The sequence below is a fragment of the Spea bombifrons genome, chromosome 1 (genome assembly GCF_027358695.1).
Source record: "Spea bombifrons isolate aSpeBom1 chromosome 1, aSpeBom1.2.pri, whole genome shotgun sequence".
Classification (NCBI taxonomy): domain Eukaryota; kingdom Metazoa; phylum Chordata; class Amphibia; order Anura; family Pelobatidae; genus Spea; species Spea bombifrons.
In genome coordinates this window covers 111,324,784-111,344,614 of record NC_071087.1, presented here as the reverse complement: position 1 = coordinate 111,344,614, position 19,831 = coordinate 111,324,784, and the positions used below count along the sequence as shown (strand labels likewise).

Genomic DNA, 19,831 nt, shown 5'->3' with positions numbered 1-19,831 from the left:
CTTCAAATTAAGCCCCATGGAGGACTGCCTAGGAGCTCATAGCAAATTTGGCCCCACAAAAGAAATGAGCAAGTGGGAGGAAGTTTAAAATATTAAATAACAAATAATAATGGGTTTGTGCGGAAACTAGATTATTGGTTAAAAAAGTTATGGAGTAATGTTGATTAGGATGTATAAGTGGTTGAGAGGCAGAGATAAAGTAGCAATGTCTTAAGCATAAGGGGGGAGTAAACTGGAGCGGGAGAGAGAGAAAAAAAAGGAGAAAGAAAAGATAAAGAGAGAAAGCAAATAAATAGGAAAATGATTGTTATGTAAAGGGAGAACAGGGATGGGTACTAACCTTGTCACACTAAGTCACTTCACAAGCTCAAGTAACCTCAGCTGATATTTGGTAGAAATATAAAATGGCGGCTTCCTCTAGACTGACAATTCTGAAAACAGCATGCAAATCTATTTAGTATCTAAATGATTTGTTAGGAGAGACCAGAGCATTCTCATCCCCATGACTAAAACTGTGGCATGTGAAAATGCACATTATGCAGCTTGTGTGAGAATATTATAAATGTGCATGCATACTCCTTATACATGTTGTATGTATATATGTACAGTAGATTTCATATTACGGTAATATGTACATGGGTTCTTTTATAGGTGTGCACACCGTGTATGTGGAAATGTATATAACCTACTTTGTGAACATGTTACATCTAAAATGTACACAATAAAAACACTGTGTGGTAATTATCTTTGTATTAGCATAGCAGGGTCAATACATTTTGGTGGACTCCTTGCTTTAGGGTGTGTGAGCAGAGGTATCTCTAAGAGCAGGGCTTTACCAGGATAATTGTGACAATGTGACTTTGTGACATATTGATGAAAATGCATAATGTATATTATTTACACAATTCAATTTATAAATACATTTGCTGCTGTTTATGCACAAATGATTATGATATGGCAATAGAGCAGAGGGACTGTCCTTCCTAAAGAGGGACACTTGGAGGCATTAGATGTAGGGCAGATAGCTCTCCAATTACTATTTGACACATGATATAGTTATGCAGGATGGAAACCTAACACATCATCCCCCCAGCTGCACTCTGTCCAATACAAAATGTTACAAGGTACCCCAATGTTCCCATCCACACCTACCTTGCAGAGAATGGCCACTCTTTATTGTTCCAAAATGATCAATGTAGAGACATAAAGGAGTAAGCAAGTAAGAGAGAGGATGGGGTCTTCCCTCCTCATATGGCTTAAAGAAACACTCCAGCCATTATATGCATTATATGCATTATAGCTGTGTGGTCCCTTTAATTTTCAGCAGAACCCACTCTATACGTATAGAGTGAGGTTTGAAAAAACCATAGGTATACATTGCTGTCTCAACATGCAAATGATACTACAATTGAAGTACATTGAGAACAGAATATTTTCTACAACAGTGTTATCGTCATACATAGAGGCACTGATTGTTACCATCAGCATTATCTTTAATTAGTTTAATATGTAATTCTCTTGTTTTTTGTGTTTCTTAATTTTAATAGATTACGTTAGAGACAGATTTACAAAATGCAAATAAATTGGCACTCTATTTGTATGTAATTTATTTTTTAATTAAATATAGTGCTACTTTTATCTCAGCTTTGTAGATACTGGCAATGTTTGGGATCTAATACAAGGAACACCAAAAAAAATATTTGCTGAGATTGCTACTCATTTTAACAGACAAAATAAAGAAAATATTTGGATTTTTTGCTATAGGTTCTTTTGTTATATGCCTGAAAGAAGAACTGTTAAGACTCTTTGAAACACGTGAAAACAATTGTTACCTTTTTGTAACTCTGAAAGTCCTGAAAGTGAAATATTGATTGTGCACATTCACATTTAAATCTATACTATAAAAAAAACAAAACACATATACCTATATAATGCTCAGTGCAGAAATGTTGTATGTGACAATACACAGACCATTGCAAATTTTCAACCTAGTGCAAACAATAACTGGAGGCAATGCTCCTACAACACCCTCTGCTTTCCCTTTGGACGGCTATTTCACTCTGGGTGTTGTGATGGAGCAGTGATGTGCAGTTTGGCCATTTGTGATGGTGAATTAGGTAACAGGACAGTGGCTTCTTTTGGATTGTAGCCTTGGCCCTCCACAGCTGGCCTTGGAGTGGGAATAGAGATGTACTGAGAGTGATGTGAACTGTGCTCTTTGGTACCCTTGTTGTCACGGGCGAGTTCCCTAGATCGGGGCCTTTGGGATCTCTCCTGTCTGGGGCTTTTGGCTCCATGGGGTGAAGGGCTACGGCTCTTTTGGCGTGAAGAGCCAGGAAGAATGAGGTCATGCAAGCGGGCAAGTGCTGGACTTCGGCTCCTAGGAGAACGAGCAGCAGCTGGGCTAGGACTGCGGGATTTCGGTCGGAGAAGGACCTGGGTGCTATTATCCTCTTCTGAGCTGGAGTCTGAGCTATCAGAAGGGGTACTGGCTTCAGAACCAGGCAAAGCAATCTAAGGAATAACATGAGATAGATGGATTTAGTGTATAGAAAAACTATTTTGTTACTCATAAAATACAAAAAGTAGGTGTAAAGCTATATTATTAAGAAAGAGGGTGAAATAATATCTTAAATTATGCAAACGTTTTTTCTTTTTATAGGTAAGAACTGAGAAAAACACAAGTTAAGGGTTAGGAGACATTCTATCTGTTACCTGGAATGGCTCAGTAACCCCAATCAATGTGCCAAGGTTGTTGCTGTAATAACCAAGTAGATATTCGCCAGTACCCTTGGGCAGTGATTCCTCACAAAAGATTACCTAGGTTGGAGAAGAATAATGCTCAAGGTCAGACATGTGTAACTGAAACTACAGATCTGAATTGTGGAGTTAATTCTAGAAGTCAGGCCTGTAAATCTACCAAAATGTTCCTGATATCTGAGCATGGGATGTTTCTGATGTCTATGTGACTTTCTAGATCTAAGGGTAGCTATTCAGATCTTGATAAACTACTTCAAGGGCTTACCAAGAACCATGGGATTTGTGGCTTAACCAGAGCTGAAAACATAATTGTCGCTACCTTGGGTACCTTAAATATAGACCTAGGAGTCTAAAGTATAAACCTGGTGTTGGTGCCTTTCTCCATCAATATCTTCTTCAGACTTTGCCCACACATAGGACACATAATCTTTGTGATGTCGAAATCCAACCTGAATATGAAATGGAGTAAAGTAGAATAAAGTCACAAACTGACCAATGACATAAGAGAAATAGGTTGGGGGCTGATGGATTGTTCTGTTGGAAATATCCATTTGATACTAAACTGGGGTTTTTTTACCTTGTAAAGTCCAATCCAATCCCATGAGCTCTTCATATAGATTGGGGAACATCTGTAGGTGGCACACGCATCTTCAGGATGTAGCCACTCATCACGTACCAACAGATGAACAAGAGGGGCCACGTGGCTTGTAGAAAACTGGTCAGACCCACAGAACAGTTACAATTAGATCTTGTCTCCTCATTGTCAAGCTAGAGGATAAATTCTTCCAGTTCTAAACCATTTTAACTATTTGCACTTTACCAAGCCTCACCTGCATTGAGAAAATGGCAGAAACAGGCTTGTGGTCACTCTCTGTATATTGCATGTGACTACCATAGCTGAGTAAGGTTACTGACAGGTCTTCTGACTCGGAGCTGATTATCCCTGCACTTTCCCCGGTGTTTTGAGAAATTGGAAACTTAATTTTCCACAAGATACGATCAGTCCAGGCTGGCTTCCTCTTCTTGGAGCTATGGAAGACTAGAGTCATTTATGCGTTTACACAGACAGAGAGTTTCATAGAACATGTACAGGCAAACACAAAATGCTTCTGGAGCTCTAATAACAGTGATGAGTAACCATGCATTGCAATGCTCTACCACTATCCAACACATTTAGCTTGAAACAACTTAATAAGCACACTGCAAATGTTACACAATTGTCACTAATGCTAAACAAAGTTTTCATCAATGCACATAGAAAAGGAATACACTTGTTTTTTCAAGCAGACACTTACCTAGTATCATATGTGTTTGTACCAACGTCAAATTTGTATGTGGGGGGGAATGTTAGAGGACCCTCCATAAATCCACTCAACACAGGCTCAAAATATTTTGCCATGTTCAACTATAAAAACAAAAAAGTCTAAGCAACAATGGTGCACAGGACACAAGAACCCAGTTCTCTGATGAGCAAAACAGCCTTCATTGAAGTTTCAGACAAGCTCCGAAGTTCAGTTAATAAATGTAACACACTGCGATTTCCATAGTAAAAACTCATCATAGGATGTGCTGGAACATACAATCACAATGACCTGCCTCACATGAGACATACAACACTGACATCTATCTCCTTCCCAGTAACCAGTCATTCATATCTTTGTTAGTCATTTATGAAAAAGCTCACATACAGAACAGGAAGCACTTACATATTTTTTCTTGATACAAATACAGTAAATATTGTTTACACAAAACTGTACCTTCCATTACACAATAAATCTTGGTCACATATACAAATACACCAAGATTTCTAAAACTTGGAAGGAATTTCCAATTGTCCTATTATAAAGAGCAAAGATGTAAAGTCCAATACATAACTGCATGCTACTGGAGTACAGGATAATATAGATAAGTATTCCATATAAGACTCAATCTGCTTCTTTTATTATTTCTGGAAAGATATCCCTTTTAGCACTGGTCCGCCAAAATTACCTTACCTGGTCCTTCTCCCACAAAAGAGCAAACTTATTGCCTTGAATGGCAGATTTCACAAAATGCAAATCCAGATCTTCTATGCGGAAGTTCAGATCTCCAAACCAGAACACTAGACTGAAAATGGAGAGTTGTTAGGGAAAACACTACAGATCATTATCATCACCCAGTGTTGTTTTTTCCCCCACTAGAGTACAAACAGAATGTGGGCTTAGAGAATTTGAACCTCCTGTGTGCACCATCCCTTATCTCTAACGGGGAAACCCCAGTGGTGGTGTAAACACTATGTTTCCACAGTGGGACTGAATCTGCAAGATACTCATCAGATTTTTGTCTATATAAGCACCTTTATATATTATAAATAAATTATAACTCATGTTATATATATATATATATATATATATATATATATATATATATATATATATATATATATATATACTGTATATATGTGTTATGTTAGTAATGAAATAGTAAAGTAGTAATACTTCACTTAGAGGGTGGTGGATAAGTCTAACAGGAAGCTGTTATAGCTGCAAAGGGGGCACCAACTGCCTATTAATGTCTATGTATTTAGAATGCAATGTCTTAAAAGTCACTGTTGGTGTAATGGTCAGGTGTCCCAATGCTTTTGTTCATATAGTATGTATACAGTCGTGGCCAAAAGTTTTGAGAATGACACAAGTATTGGTCTTCACAAAGTTTGCTGCTTCAGTGTTCTTAGATATGTTTGTCAGATGTTACTATGGTATACTGAAGTATAATTACAAGCATTTCATAAGTGTCAAAGGCTTTTATTGACACTTTTATTACATTAAGTTTATGCAAAGAGTCAATATTTGCAGTGTTGACCCCTCTTTTCAAGACCCCTCCAGTCTGCCCTGGCATGGTGTCAATTAACTTCTGGGCCACATCCAGACTGATGAAAGCCCATTCTTGCATAAGCAATGTTTGTCAGAATTTGTGGGTTTTTGTTTGTCCACCCGCCTCTTGAGGATTGACCACAAGTTTTCAATGGGATTAAGGTCTGGGGAGATTTCTGGCCATGGACCCAAACCTAGCTATCACTTTTGCCTTATGGCAAGGTGCTCCATCATGCTGGAAAAGGCATTGTTCGTCACCCAACTGTTCTTGGATGGTTGGGAGAAGTTGCTCTTGAAGGTTGTGTTGGTACCATTCATTATTCATTGCTGTATTCTTAGACAAAATAGTGAATGAGCCCACTCTGAGAAGCAACCCCACACATGAATGGTCTCATGACACAGGACCGATGGTAGCACTCACCCTGTCTTCTCTGTTTAAGCTTTTTTCCAGATGCCCCAAACAATTGAAAAAGGGGATTCATCAGAAAAAAACACTTTACTCCAGTCCTCAGCAGTCTAATCCCTTTACCTTTTGCAGAATATCAGTCTGTCCCTGATGTTTTTCCTGGAGAGAAGTCACTTCTTTGCTGCCCTTCTTGACAACAGGCCATCCTCCAAAAGTCTTTGCCCCACTGTGCATGCAGATGCACTCACACCTGCCTGCTGCCATTCCTGATCAAGCTCTGCACTGATGGCGCTGATCCCGCAGCTGAATCAACTTTAGGAGACGGTACTGATACTTGCTGGACTTGCCCTGACGCATTCTTCACAACAACTGAACCTCTCTCCTTGCAGTTCTTGATGATCCAATAAATGGTTGATTTAGGTGCTATCTTACTAGCAGCAATATCCTTGCCTGTGAATAGCATAGTGCATAGCAATGATGACAGCATGTGTCGCCTTGCAGGTAACCATGGTTAAAAGAGGAGGAACAATGATTTCAAGCACCCCCCCTCCTTTTAAGGCTTCCAGTCTGTTATTGTAAGTCAATCAGCATAACAGAGTGATCTCTAGCCTTTTCCAGGTCAACACTCTCACCTGTGTTACCGAGGGAATCACTGACGTGATGTCAGCTGGTCCTTTTGGGGCAGGGCTGAAATGCAGTGGAAATGTTTTATTGGCATCATGTTCATTTTCATGGCAAAGAGGGACTTTGCAATTGATTGCAATTCATCCGATTACTCTTGATAACATTCTGGAGTATATACATATTCCCATCATCTAAACTGTGGTAACTGACTTTGTGAAAATTAATATTTGTGTAATTCTCAAAACTTTTGGTCACGACTGTACTGTATATATATATATATATATATATATATATATATATATATACAGGCCATCAACTTTAGGAGATGGTACTGATGCTTGCTGGACTTGGATGCCCTGACGCATATATATATATATATATATATATATATATATATATATATATATATATACACCTATTGGGGAGCTTGGCAGCTTACTTTTAGCACATTCTAGCATGTGTATCCAACTGCCACACTACACACACTATTTTCCATGTTATATGGTTATCCACATTTGCATGACCGATTTGCAAATATTGAAATCTTAGAGAGGAATTTGGAAACACTACTAACTCTCCCATTCCCAGATTCACTTGCATGGCCCAAAAGCTTTTCCTACAGAGACATGTTAGCCGCTACAGCAAAGCAAAAAGGGATCCATATAAAGAAAAATTCCAGGGATAGTAGAGAATGGAAGATAAATATATAGGAAGAGTTCATATAGAGAAACAGAAGAGGTTAAAAAAGCCCTACATAAATTAGATTATTAGTAATAGGCAATAAAACTAAATTTCATGACTATTTAGATCTGAATGTGAGGCTTTTCCTATTTGTCCATACTGTAGAAGTTATGTATGAAGGAATGTAAGTAATGGGGAACAGCTTTATGAAACAATCGTAGGAGTTACAGCGCTGCTATCAACAACCAGATTAAAGACAAACATAATGGATGGAGCGTAAATAATTGGTGATGGACCCATGGGTGACATTACAATCACTTGAGTGTCACAGTTTTGCAAACTGAAAGTTGCCATGTTATAGGAAGAAACATTATACAGGGCAATATCAGATGGTAGCGCCTCTGTCTAGGATCCACAGGGAAAGGCTACATTGAATAATAGGAAGGGTTATAGACGGAGGGTTATGGTCAAGTATTCCATATGTCAATATCAGAGCTGTGCAAATGTCTCAGAGCACCATAACCACACAGGCAACATACTCATGATCCAGCACACCATTTGCCAAGGGCCCCTGGAACTGTTGAAGCTGTAGGATGCTCTCAAAATTATCGACCCGCTGATCAGAATTCTCCATGTGAGCTGGCAAATGGCAGTTCAGAAAACAAACCATGTGACCAAACAGGGCCATTCTGATACTGACTCCACCTTTGTTTCCCTATAACAAGATAGAATGGTCAGTAGCCTTACAAAGGACCAACATGACTGATGCATTCTGCTAAACACATTTCCTGCTGTAAAATTAAAATACCTCCATATCATTCAAATACATGATACACAATTGCGAAAAGAATGAGGAATAAACAAAAAATCTACGAGACTACAGCAGTTTTTCACACTTGCCTTGGCGGATAAGATTTTAATAAAATCCCAAATTCTGGTTTGACATGTTTATGTGAAATATATACACACATAGACCATACATAATCACTCACCCAATATCCTCCTAAGCCAGTCCTTGTACAGTCAGTCTGGACATCTCTCAGAAAAGGTAGGTGAAAATACTTGGCAAACACCAGCAAAAGGCAGCCCTGCATTCTCACTGTGCTGACCTGCACAGAATAGAGTCATGGACACGATGGGGAGGGAAATTCTATGATTAATGGTTTTCTTTGGACACTTATTTCAACAGGCAACTCCTGTAGCATCACTGGAAACCTACTAGTGGACAAAAAATCAATAGACCATAGAAATGTCTATACATTGTGATAACATTTTCCTAACCTAAAGTTTTCTGTCCTAGTAAGTGTTGTGTGTTCGTGTCATTAGTAATTCTGTATGTTCTTAATTCTGTATTCTCCCTTATTGTAATAGCACTATGGGACCTAAAAATATGAACAAAGCTGCTCATGAATAAATCAATGTGCCAAAGGCATATAATGTGTGAGTGCGTTGGGAAGGAATATGTCCCGGATAACTTTTTTTTAAAACCAATTTCCGCCAACAATATGCAAAGCTTGTTTTGGTGGTGCACACATTTATCCTTTTGAGTGCCAACAACCAGGATACATTTATTCCCCGTGGGACCAGGGCATTTTTTTTGTTTTTCTATAGTTAAAACACCATAAGTAACAAACCATGACACCCATCACCTGATATAATGGTGTAAATAAAAAAAATCATTATTCTCCCATATATGTAAGTTTTAGTTTTAGTAATAACTAATGATGATGGGAATTGTAGTGCACAAAGGCAAAACATTAAAATACATGTGCATGTCCATTGTTCATGGTGAGGGCTCAAAGTGTGTGTTTTGTGATCGCTGATATTTAAATACTCATATGTTATAGAAATAGCTTCATGGTACTAATAAAGCAAATGGTAATACAACATATAGAGAAGAATTCATGCTGTCTAACTGTAATGTGTAAATGTCCAGGTAACTGGTCAACATTCCATAATGATTGTATACAGTTTTACCCATACATACGTATACAGCACAGTTATGCGTATGTAGAAAAGCCGATATGCAATTTAACAGGTTAATATTATTTACCATGACCTCAGGATGTTTTTTTGGAAAAACTAAATTTTATACAGGCAACGTAAGCAGCAGACAAGACAGGTATCTGTGGTGCCAAGTCTGGCTCTCACCAACACATAGCTAAAAGGACTTAGGACATCCATGAAGGCCTCACTCCACTGGTCAGAGAAGAGCGCATCCTTTAGACGCTTATTAATCATAGAATTAACCTCCTGCAACCTGCAGAGAAAACAATGGTAGACAGAGGAATATCAACCCAGAAACAGCGAAAAGTCAGGTTTTACAGCTTATGGCTGATCTGTCACTTTTTAAACCCTACATTTAAAGTCATATACAATAAAGACATGTGGATAATAATGTTTACAGAATAGAAAGAGAAATATATCTATAAATAAAAATAAGAAACCTACTTTATGTGTATATCACTGCATCAGCTTTTTTACATTCCTGTTCTCAGGATATGCATAACTATGCATGCCTATTAACCCTTTGCCTGGGGTCTGGGCTCATTTCCCTCTAGGAGACTTGGCAATAGATTTAGTTACATTTAGTGAAAATGTAAATGTATGTATGTATGTATATATATATATATATATATATATATATGTCAATCTAACTAAAGATCAGTTGCCAGGCGTCTTTTTTATTGTTACCATGGAAACCCTTGCTCAGAGATGGATCATATTGTTTAGTTGTCATATAGGAAATGCTGGGGTTTGCAGTTGTGAAGGGACCTATGCTTCTTGGGAGCCCCAGGCGACCCCTTGTTCCTGTCTCCTTGTATTGGTTTAAAATTGTTTAGGAAAGGCCCTTTAGAAACTATTTTGAGAGGAAGAAAGGTAAGACAGGACGGGGGCGGTGTTTTTTGTATGTATGTATGTATGAATGTGAGCATTGTTGTGTAATCGTGTGTGTGTGAGCATGGATGTGTAATTGTGTGTGTAAGCATGGTGTGTGTAATTTGTCTATGTATGTATGTTTACATGTGTGTGTCAGAGTGTAAGTTGGAAGGGGGACAAGGTTCAAAGAAAGCATATACAAGTTGTTCAAGGTGAATGATGGCACATACCAACTGTTTAGTAACAGTTGACCTGTTTGGGGGCATTGAGAAGCTGGGGGCAAAGATGACACATACTGTTTGGGGGTTAGGATCGCACTGATAAGCTTCTTGGAGGCAAAGGCACGCAAGCTGATTTGGGCAAAGGTGTTTTTTATCTTCCCTGACCTAATCTTACTAAATATCTCCAAAACAACCACACAAAAAAACATATTGATAGGAAGTTATGCACAACAGAATCTGCTGGCACTATATAAATAAATGTAATGTTATGCTAAATACTATAAATACGGTACTATAAAGGCAACAGTTTCCTGTTAACAGTGATGTTAATATGTCAAGCAGATAAAACAGTTAAAAAGCAGATAAAAAGTGGATCTGTCATTTTATTATTTCTGCTCATGGTTAAATCCATAGTAACATAGAATTTGAAGGCAGATAAGAAATGTTCAGCCCACCTAGTCTGCCCATTCTTACTGAGGTAGAGCCTCAGACCTTAATCAGTCCTTGGTCTTGTCTTAGGTTTGGGATATTTATATGCTATCCCATGCATTCTTAAACTCCACCACTGTATTGGCCTCTACCAATTGATGGGAGGCTGTTCCATTTATTAACTTCTCCTCTCTGTACAGTAAAACTTCCTTACATTACATCTAACTCTCAGTTTTAGACAATGGCCTCTTGTTAAATTAAACCTTTGAATGTTTCTATGACTTCTCCCTTCTCTCTCCATTCCTCCAAACTATACATATCGAGATTAGACTTTCCTGATATTATTTTTATCCTGCCAATCATGTACCATTCTCAGCCCTCCTCTGAGCTATCTCTTTAATAAGCACAGGTAGTCAAGCAGAGCACTTTGACTCAACAGCAGCCCTCTGGGATCAAGCCATGACTGGATGACTAGGGTATGGCTAATCCTAAGGGGTTCCGGGATTCAGATATATTGGCTAAAATGCATTACTTTTCCCTAGGACTAAATCCTAGGACATGTTGCACAACTATTTCATAGTTTTCAGTGAAACAGTCACCACGTCCAAATGCTGTGCCACATGTGGTTGCTTCATATATACATGATGCCAGAATATCAGCAAAGGGGTCTCTTACCCAATCACAAACATGTCAGTTTTGCCATCTCCAGCATTGAGGCAGAGTAGGGATGTGAGGTCATCAGGAGGCACGGAACAGCCAACATTCCATGTGATGACATAAATTCTGGGAAGGAGGCACATGTTATAAATAATACATTCAAATGACATAAAACTGAAATTGTCATTGATTTTCTGGGTTATTCCACAGTTGTGAATGTTAGCATTAAGTGATTAAACAAGAGAGTTAGCATCCAACAATAGAGCATGGACACAGTTGGCTCCTGTATTGTCAGAGTTTGGATCCACGCTGAACAATATGAAAAAGCACGAGAGAGTATTGGCAGATTGGCTCCCTCAGACTTCAATTGGAGTGTTAATCAGCATGTGCAAGCCTCATTTTCTAACTAAATGGTGTATACTTCAATCTGCATACAGTGAAATTGGTTTTTGGAGTCCATGCAAAAAGGTCTTCAGCATGCAAATAAAAATACAGTACAATATTTGGAGACTAGATTGTTCCTTCAATAGATAATAACTCAATTACTAGGCTCAGTTGCATGACATGCAGCACATTTATCCCACCTAAGTTAATGAAATATGATGATTATAGCTTACCTAAAATTCTCACCAGGTTTTTCTTGGTCACTACCTGCCGCTAACCTGTTGAAAGGTGACCTTTCTGTCTCCTCTTGTGCAAGTCGGCAGGGATCAGGCATTTGAAGTGGCTCCTGTGGTTTTGTAGGTGTAGATGTATGGAGTGATCGCCTACGTTCTGGAGATTCTCTGGGGCTAGGAGCTGGAGACCGATGAGGAGAGGATGGAGGAGGTGGTATTGGTCGGTACTGTTGAGTTGGGGATAGAAGGCCAGAACAGAAGCCCTCTGGCTGTGATCTGCCAGATTCCATCCTAGGATTGAGTGGAGATCCCACTGGATGAATTCTCTGGGATCCCTCTGGCTGGGATCGATCAGGTGCAGATGAGCCAACTGGAGACATGGGACGGATAGATAACTGCATTACTGGGAGGGGAGTTTGTGATCCACTAGATCCCTCAGGTTGAGATCTTCCTGATCCTGCAGGGCTGAGTCGAGGAGAGGTCAAAGAAGTAGGTCTAGAGGGTGGCTCAGGAGAAGGAGGTGCCACAAACACACATTGCTCCACACCATATGAGTTAGAATCCATCTGTAGGGGAGATCAGTATTTTCACAGGAATTATATCTGTCTCCATAACATGTGTTTAATGACTTGGTACTAAACAAACTTTATAACACATATTTATAACACACATAGTTCATATAAATGTTTTCTGCTTGCTCTTACTTCCCTTATCTGAGGCACATATGTCCTTTCTCATGTCTCCTAATAATGTCTCTAAAAATAAACATTCAGCTTTCTCTGCATTTATCAGAATGGAATGAGATAATGACACTAGAGAAGATGGGGGGTGCAATGGAGAGGGAGGCATATAGATAGAGAGAGAGAGAAGTAGGTGCTTGCGTGGAAAGCACAGCAATGATGAAAAACTAATAAAGGCAAAAAGACAATGCAGTGAAGGATAAAAAGTACAAGACCATAGTTTAATGAAATGGCAGCAGGAAAAGGTTACGCGGATCTATTATGACAAACCACAAACGGTTAAGTAGCGGTGAGAAAAGTTGGGAGCTGAGTGGTGATAAGCAAAGACACAGAAGGATTAAACAGGAGAGGGTTAATATACTTAGTTTCTTTGGGTCAATGTAGACATGGAATGTACAGATGGTAATGAATATGTATGTAAATCAACCATACAATATTTGATTACTAATATGTGTGTGTCAAAGTGCTAGCATTTACAGCCCTTGGTATATTGAATTGTTTTAGAGCAGAATATGCAAATTAGCTTATATTATAGAGACCTTTCTATAGCCGCTGGATATTTAGGATAGTTGTGCAAATGCTTGTGCTTTGGTAACTAGGAATTAGTTTGAATTTTTTGGGGTACTTGTGACAAAGTCATTGTATGCTTTAATGGCAAGAGTCAGTGTTAAGTATGTTAAATAATGTGCAAATACAAGAATAATTGTGGTTTTTAGTATCATACTTAATGTTTTAGAGGTTTTGATACAGTGTATTTAGTATAGATGGAAGGAGCTGTATGAATCAGAAATACGTATTCTCACTGAAAATTCAGGGTGGTATTTATAAATGTAATCGCTTTCTGCAATATATTATTTTATACCTGGCAACATTAATTTGAAGATCATTGTGTCAATTTTGGTGCAATGACACTTTCATACAACGCCTCCAGTGCTAGAATGTGTTTCAATGTAGTGTGTGAGTGTTAATTTACAATATGTGCACACATTATTGTGTTGCACCATGTGTACGAGACATAACGTATGGACCTTAAATACACAAATCCAGACAGTTTGACCCTACAGTCAAAGCCAAATCAGCATTATCCCGTTGCAGCCAATGTGGTATTCAATGGCGGTTAAATGTGTCTCTCTCCTGAGCTATTTTAGATCCCACTGATAATTAAACCCACGATGATGGAGAGATGACAGTGGACAGAAGACCTAATAAAATGCCATTGATTTACTGACTTTGCTGAGCAAACCAGCAGCAGATAGCATGGACTATATTGTAAAACCTATCCAGCTCATAAGGCATGTTGGAATGTTAGAGCTGTAATTTTTTTTTCTTACTGTAATTGGGTTGCCGTTACCTGTCTTTGTCGGCTCTCCACATTCTGTGCCCTGTGTGTGCTGCTGTGCTCACGGTCCCTCTGCTCTTCCATAGCAGTTCAGCAGATGCTATTCTCTCTCTCCTCCTCCTCTCTCTCCCTTTCTCTCCTCTCAGCCTTTAGTAGAAGGTGACGTCAGGGAATCAACCTGCATGAGGATTTTTAAAGGGACAGACACCAATTTCATATTATCGTTTCATTCAGCAAAAAAGCACCCTTATCCTGGAGTCTTAACAATACACAATCCCACATCGCCGTTGAGTGAAAAGTTAAACTGTGGTGTGCTATATTCATGTACATTCACACTGCTTACCTACTCAATGACCTCTGTGGGAAGAAGCAAGCCCCATGTGCGTACCTGTTTTATGTTACTGCTGCCTAGGACTTACAAGCTAAAGGCGGAGACTGGCACAGGAAGAGACAAAATAAGGAAATTGATTTGTATTCAACAATCCAGAGTGTTTTTGTGACCGCTCACAAAATGCCAGCCCTTAAGCATAATAGCTTGCTGAAGTAGTCACTCTATTGTCCGAATCAGCCAGCAGGCAGATAACCTTCAGAAGCAACACTATGCAAAGCAGAGTGATATAAAGTCATACCTTGCAAAGTGTCGGAAAAGGCTGTGTCTGTGACAGGGAGCATATTTAACGTTATCTGCCCTCTCCTGGAACTTTTGTGAAAATGGCATTTGTTTTATGAGAGGTGCACATGTAACACTTCCACAAGGTCAATCGTAGGCTGCGGTAGTGCAATCAATGCTGCAATAGGGTTAAATGCCACAAATGACAGCATTCTTTACCAAAGTGATTTCGGCTAATGGAAGACACCAGCTGTGCATACACCATCCGAGAGCAGAACTGTAAGAATAGCGTGTCCATAGCCCTAAGATGGAATACACACATCATATAAAGACATGGAAGCATTAGGCACGCCTTTATGCCTAGCATCACTTCTTTATAGATAACTATTGGCACTTTTTCTATGGGGAGTGGTGTAAATGTTAAGAACAAAGCTTGAGGAATAAATGTTATTAGTTACTGTTTTCCCAGTAAACCTGGGAACGGATTATCTCTTTCCCTCAACCTAACATAACCCTAAACAGCTCATCAATTTAAATTCTGTTATGGTAGATGGGATGGAATTCAACAAACCAACAATTGATTTTGTTTGTCCATAACCGCCATACTTTATAGCTCTTCACTGGTCATGAAGGAACATAACATTGTTACTTATGAGTACATACACACACACTTACATCTGTTTTGACTGTGACAGTGTGAATACTTCCACTTGTGATAATGGTTAACATGGATCTCACACTCGAGCAAATGTGAAACATGGGGGGCATAAAATGTTGAAGGTTTTTACTCTACTTTTAAATGAAATTCCTCATATTTTTTGCTGTAGTGGAAAATACCTCTCCGTATACTGCTATCATTTTGAATAGCTACTACTTGCAATACCCCCTGCTCACCCCTTTTCTTTCCTGACATTTCCACACAGATTCCCGCAGATGGTGACATTACCAAGCTCTGCTGGAAGGCACGGCTGCTGTGATGTCATGTGACCAAATCTAACGATACTCTAATAACTAAGTTTTTATGGTGAACTTGCCACTAAGACACATATGTATACATGAGAAATGGGAACTGTAAAGCAATTGTAAAGAGACAGTTTAATGTCTTTATTAGGACTTTAATATGCATTCTATAAAATTTAAAAACAATTACCTTAGGAAGAAGCTGCAGCTCCCTTCCCCCTCCATTGTCTGTCAATCCTTGCCACTGCTAGCCAATCAGTTGCAGGGAAACGGGAGTGCTTTTGGTGCATGCTCACAGGAGGTCCAAGGAGACCCCACTACAGTGTTTGCGGAGCCAGCGCTGGAGCTGATTATAGCTTTAACTTTAGCCCATCCAGAAAAATCTCTGTGGATTCCAATGTATATATCAATGTATATATCAGTACGTTGCATGAAATATTCTATTTTAAATGCAAATGTTCCTTATCAGAACAAACTTTGTCCCTGACAGGACTGCTGTGGGCACAATGAAGGCAGTTAATTCTACCAATATGACTTCATATGAAAATGAACTGTTCCACTGGACAATTGATTATTTGCATTTAAGGTGCGGTTGATGTCACTAATAATTTTTGAACATATTGTACCATGTTTATCAAGGCAAACTTTAAGCAATCCTGGGCCAACATGCTGAAATCTGAAGCTAGCAGAAGTATTGGTTTCTGTGGCGATCCTTTGGTCACCACGGTTTTCTTTCATAAATATGACCATAGTGTCTTGTAACATTTTCAAAACGTTTTTCTGATACATCATTTCACTTGTCAATATCTACCAAACCTCTCACCATAAAAAAGAATAAATTATCTGCTATATAATATTATTCCAGATACATTATGTACCTTAGTTTTGCAAAATATAAACTAACCTTAACGGACACATTTAATAGGTTTTTAAAATACATATTTTTAATTTAGCTGAGTATATTATTATTGTGATCAAATTACACTATGTATTCCAGCTCTACACCTTTGGTTTCGGATGTCCTTCTCCCCTTGTCTTGTCTAAACTGCCTTTCGCAGAACTTAACTTTCAGGTCTGACAGAGTTAAGGCTGACATATTTAAACATTTTGACCTTGCACTTAATGGTAGAGGGTAATATATACGTGTTAACTGTATTCAGCTCATTCAGTTTGAGTTATTTATTTAACCGATTAATAATTTGTGTGGTTATTTATTGGTTATTTACATCCTTCCCTACATGAACTTGCCTACTTAACACAGAAAGAACTTCATAGCATACCTCCCAATTGTTTTTGTAGGACAATCACAATTTTTGTGCACTGCCCCGCTTTCCAGTTTTTGTGGGCAGTGGGGATCTTCAGCCAGTCAGCGAGATCCTCTGATTTACTCTGACTGGCCCAGAGAGCAGTAAAATCAACTGAGGTGTGTGCTTTTCCAACACAGACCTCCACTGCAGACCGCATGTGGCCTCCTTGAGAAGCTCTGAAGATGAGCCTGGAGGTGGTTCTTTGGATAAGATGGGCATGTGGTAACACCTCCAGCCCTGCGTACTTCAACCGTTGCCTGCTCTTCCACACATCTTGCCACACACCCCAACATATGTTTATTGATGTGCTAAACACGGGGTATTGTTATTGAATCACGTGTACATTGTTGCAATCCTCAAGATTGAGCTTCCAAGCAGGGCTCTCTCCACCTAATGTATCGATTTGTCTTAGTCTGTCAATTCTTGTCTTGTATGTATGAATTGTATTTCTGCATTTATTGCTATGTCCAGGGCCATCTAGCAGGGGTGTTCACAGATGGCGTTTCATATGTGTCAAACCAACAGTGTAAAACTCTTGAGAAGCTTTCACACTCTTTTAGTGCAGAATATGGGTCGGCATTTGACAACAATAATAATGCCATGTTTATATATCTCTGTCCAAGTGCAGATAATCTAGGGTTCCATGCCATCAAAGAATCACTTGGTCTCTTATTTTTACAATACCTGTATTTATCAACCAGAAACACATCTTGAAATTTCGGATGGAAATGGACACCCTTTCTATAACTCCTCAAAGAGGCTCGGTTGGCTATGGAGACATGTATTTAGACATTGGCTGGCCATCAGTCACACAACAAAATGCCCGGTGTGCCGGTGCACAATGGAACTTCCAACGTACCTTTATTGCAGTCAATCCCAACTGTGCAGCAGCCTGCCGTATATCAGTTATTGGCTGCTAGTCTTAAGGTGCCAGGGCCCATTTTAATCCCTATTACTGTATGTATTGTTAGTTAGGAAGTCAGGGTTAATGATTTCCTTCATATTGTAGCAGAGAAAGGATCTACATTTATTCAAAGGTGATAACGAGATCTGTAAAGTGGCATAACCACTTATTTCTTTCTACTATTAATGCCTCCCACTATACAACCTAGCACCCTTTCTTTTGCCGATGCTTTATTGCATTGCCTGCTTACCTTTGAGTCCTCAATAATAATTATTATTATTATAGCCCCCCTCTTCTGTTGTAAGAGTATTGTGTACAGTTCTAGAGACCTCAAGTCCAAAAAGGATATTGACAGATTGGAGGCAGTTCCGAGAAAGGCTACTGCAATGGTAAATGGTCTGAAGGATAAAAGTTATCAGGAAAGACTATGTGATCTCAATATGTACGGCCTGGGGGAAAGAAGAGAAGGAGAGATAATACTTAAAGTATAGGAGGGAAGTTTATTTCAATAGAGGAGAAACGTTAGAACGAGAGAAAAGTTCAGAAACTATAACTATATGGGGTACAGCTTAGATGTAATGTAGAGAAGTTTGATTTTACTGTGAGGGTGGTAGGTAAATGGAACAGCCACCCAGCAGGTGGTAGTAGAGACTAATTCAGTGAGGGAATTTAAAAATGCATTGGATATGCATTAAGCAACCTCATTGCTTGCACAACCGTATTCCTATGTAGAATAAAGATTATGATGTCCAGATTCTGGGCACTACTGTAGGATATGCCGCCAAGTATCTTCAGTGAAGAGACAGCGTGGGGTCAGCTGTGTGGTATCTAATTTGTGCGCTGGACATACTATGTCTTGGCCACAGGTCAATCACTATAATATATGAGTTGATCACTTACACCATGAGCAACAATTATAATTTTATTTTTGAACCACTATTTATGTCTGCAGTACACAATAATTAACCGATTATCCAGTACAAGAGAATGCAAACCAATGGGGCTTGTTCACTAAAGAGAGTGTTGGCAAGAGAGATGGACAGCCTTCTTTGTGAATTCAATTTATATTATGAAGGGCCAACCTAAATGAGCTTCTGCTCCGAGAACAACAAAAGGTCCTATGTATTTAATCAGTGAAATTCCTTTACTGTTCTGTTTCTTACAGAGAAATTATCCAAGGATGGTCTTTTTATAATGCATTGTGTATTTACGGAAACAAAACCAAAACTTGGATTATGCTTCCAATTCCTGCTTCGGTTAATAAACCCAAAGACTTTGCTTATCCTTATTGCAATATGGGTACTAAAAACAAAGCAATTTTTAAATATAATTCCCTTGAAAATATGGCATTTTACTCTGGAAGCCTGCATGGGCTCTTTACCATCTCTCCTCCCACCTTGATTAATATGATAAACTATGGACATATTTTGACCTATTTCCTCTGTCTTTACGCTGTTTTCTAGAATCACGTGGGAGTCTGCACTACGGAGCATGTTCTCTGACCTATTATAAAGCAGCTATACTAAATCCCCTGTCCTGATCTGATCACCGCAGGCTGTCCAACATTGGCTATTTCTCCCGTGATGGGTTACCAGCACAGTTAACCACTTGTGAACTGCATTACAAAAAACGTTCAATACAGGAAAACCCCAACTAGATTCCGAATAGGCTGGATTTGAACACCGATAATTTAAGTATAAATTAATGAACCACCAATATTATACCTCCTGTGTGGAAAAAATAGCTTGGGATGAAGAAGAAAAACAGCAAAGATTTAAAGGGGCCATGCAGCTATCATATGCATTCACGTTGTGAGGCTGTAAACCCTAGGGAGATGATTAACG

The 19,831-nt window shown here is 39.0% G+C and overlaps 1 protein-coding gene across 2 annotated transcripts; it reads right to left on the bottom strand.

Annotated features, from left to right (window-relative positions):
- Positions 1 to 1,590: 1,590 nt before the first annotated feature.
- INPP5J (inositol polyphosphate-5-phosphatase J) lies at positions 1,591 to 14,621 on the bottom strand. 2 transcript variants are annotated; one of them, XM_053468547.1, is made up of 14 exons: positions 14,550 to 14,621; positions 14,219 to 14,384; positions 12,128 to 12,693; positions 11,529 to 11,636; positions 9,475 to 9,583; positions 8,316 to 8,432; positions 7,863 to 8,038; positions 4,755 to 4,866; positions 4,056 to 4,165; positions 3,591 to 3,789; positions 3,338 to 3,475; positions 3,123 to 3,209; positions 2,716 to 2,820; positions 1,591 to 2,514 (listed from the first exon to the last, which is right to left on the bottom strand). In XM_053468547.1, the coding sequence occupies exons 2-14, from the start codon at positions 14,288 to 14,290 to the stop codon at positions 2,056 to 2,058; spliced, it is 2,358 nt and encodes a 785-aa protein (XP_053324522.1). In that variant the 5' UTR covers positions 14,291 to 14,384; positions 14,550 to 14,621; the 3' UTR covers positions 1,591 to 2,055. The 2 variants fall into 2 exon arrangements, with proteins under 2 accessions (XP_053324522.1, XP_053324521.1); XM_053468546.1 differs by lacking the exon at positions 14,550 to 14,621 and having other exon boundaries at positions 14,219 to 14,480.
- Between the last annotated feature and the right edge of the window lie 5,210 nt (positions 14,622 to 19,831).

Bases quoted from the DNA above. Each gene is read 5' to 3' on its own strand.
- INPP5J (XM_053468547.1), bottom strand. From the start codon at position 14,290: ATGGAAGAGCAGAGGGACCGTGAGCACAGCAGCACACACAGGGCACAG. The intron at 3,210-3,337 runs GTAAAAAAACCC...TTTCATATTCAG, and splicing joins ATTGGATTGGACTTTACAAG to GTTGGATTTCGACATCACAA. The intron at 2,515-2,715 runs GTAACAGATAGA...GTTATTCCTTAG, and splicing joins GGGTTACTGAGCCATTCCAG to ATTGCTTTGCCTGGTTCTGA.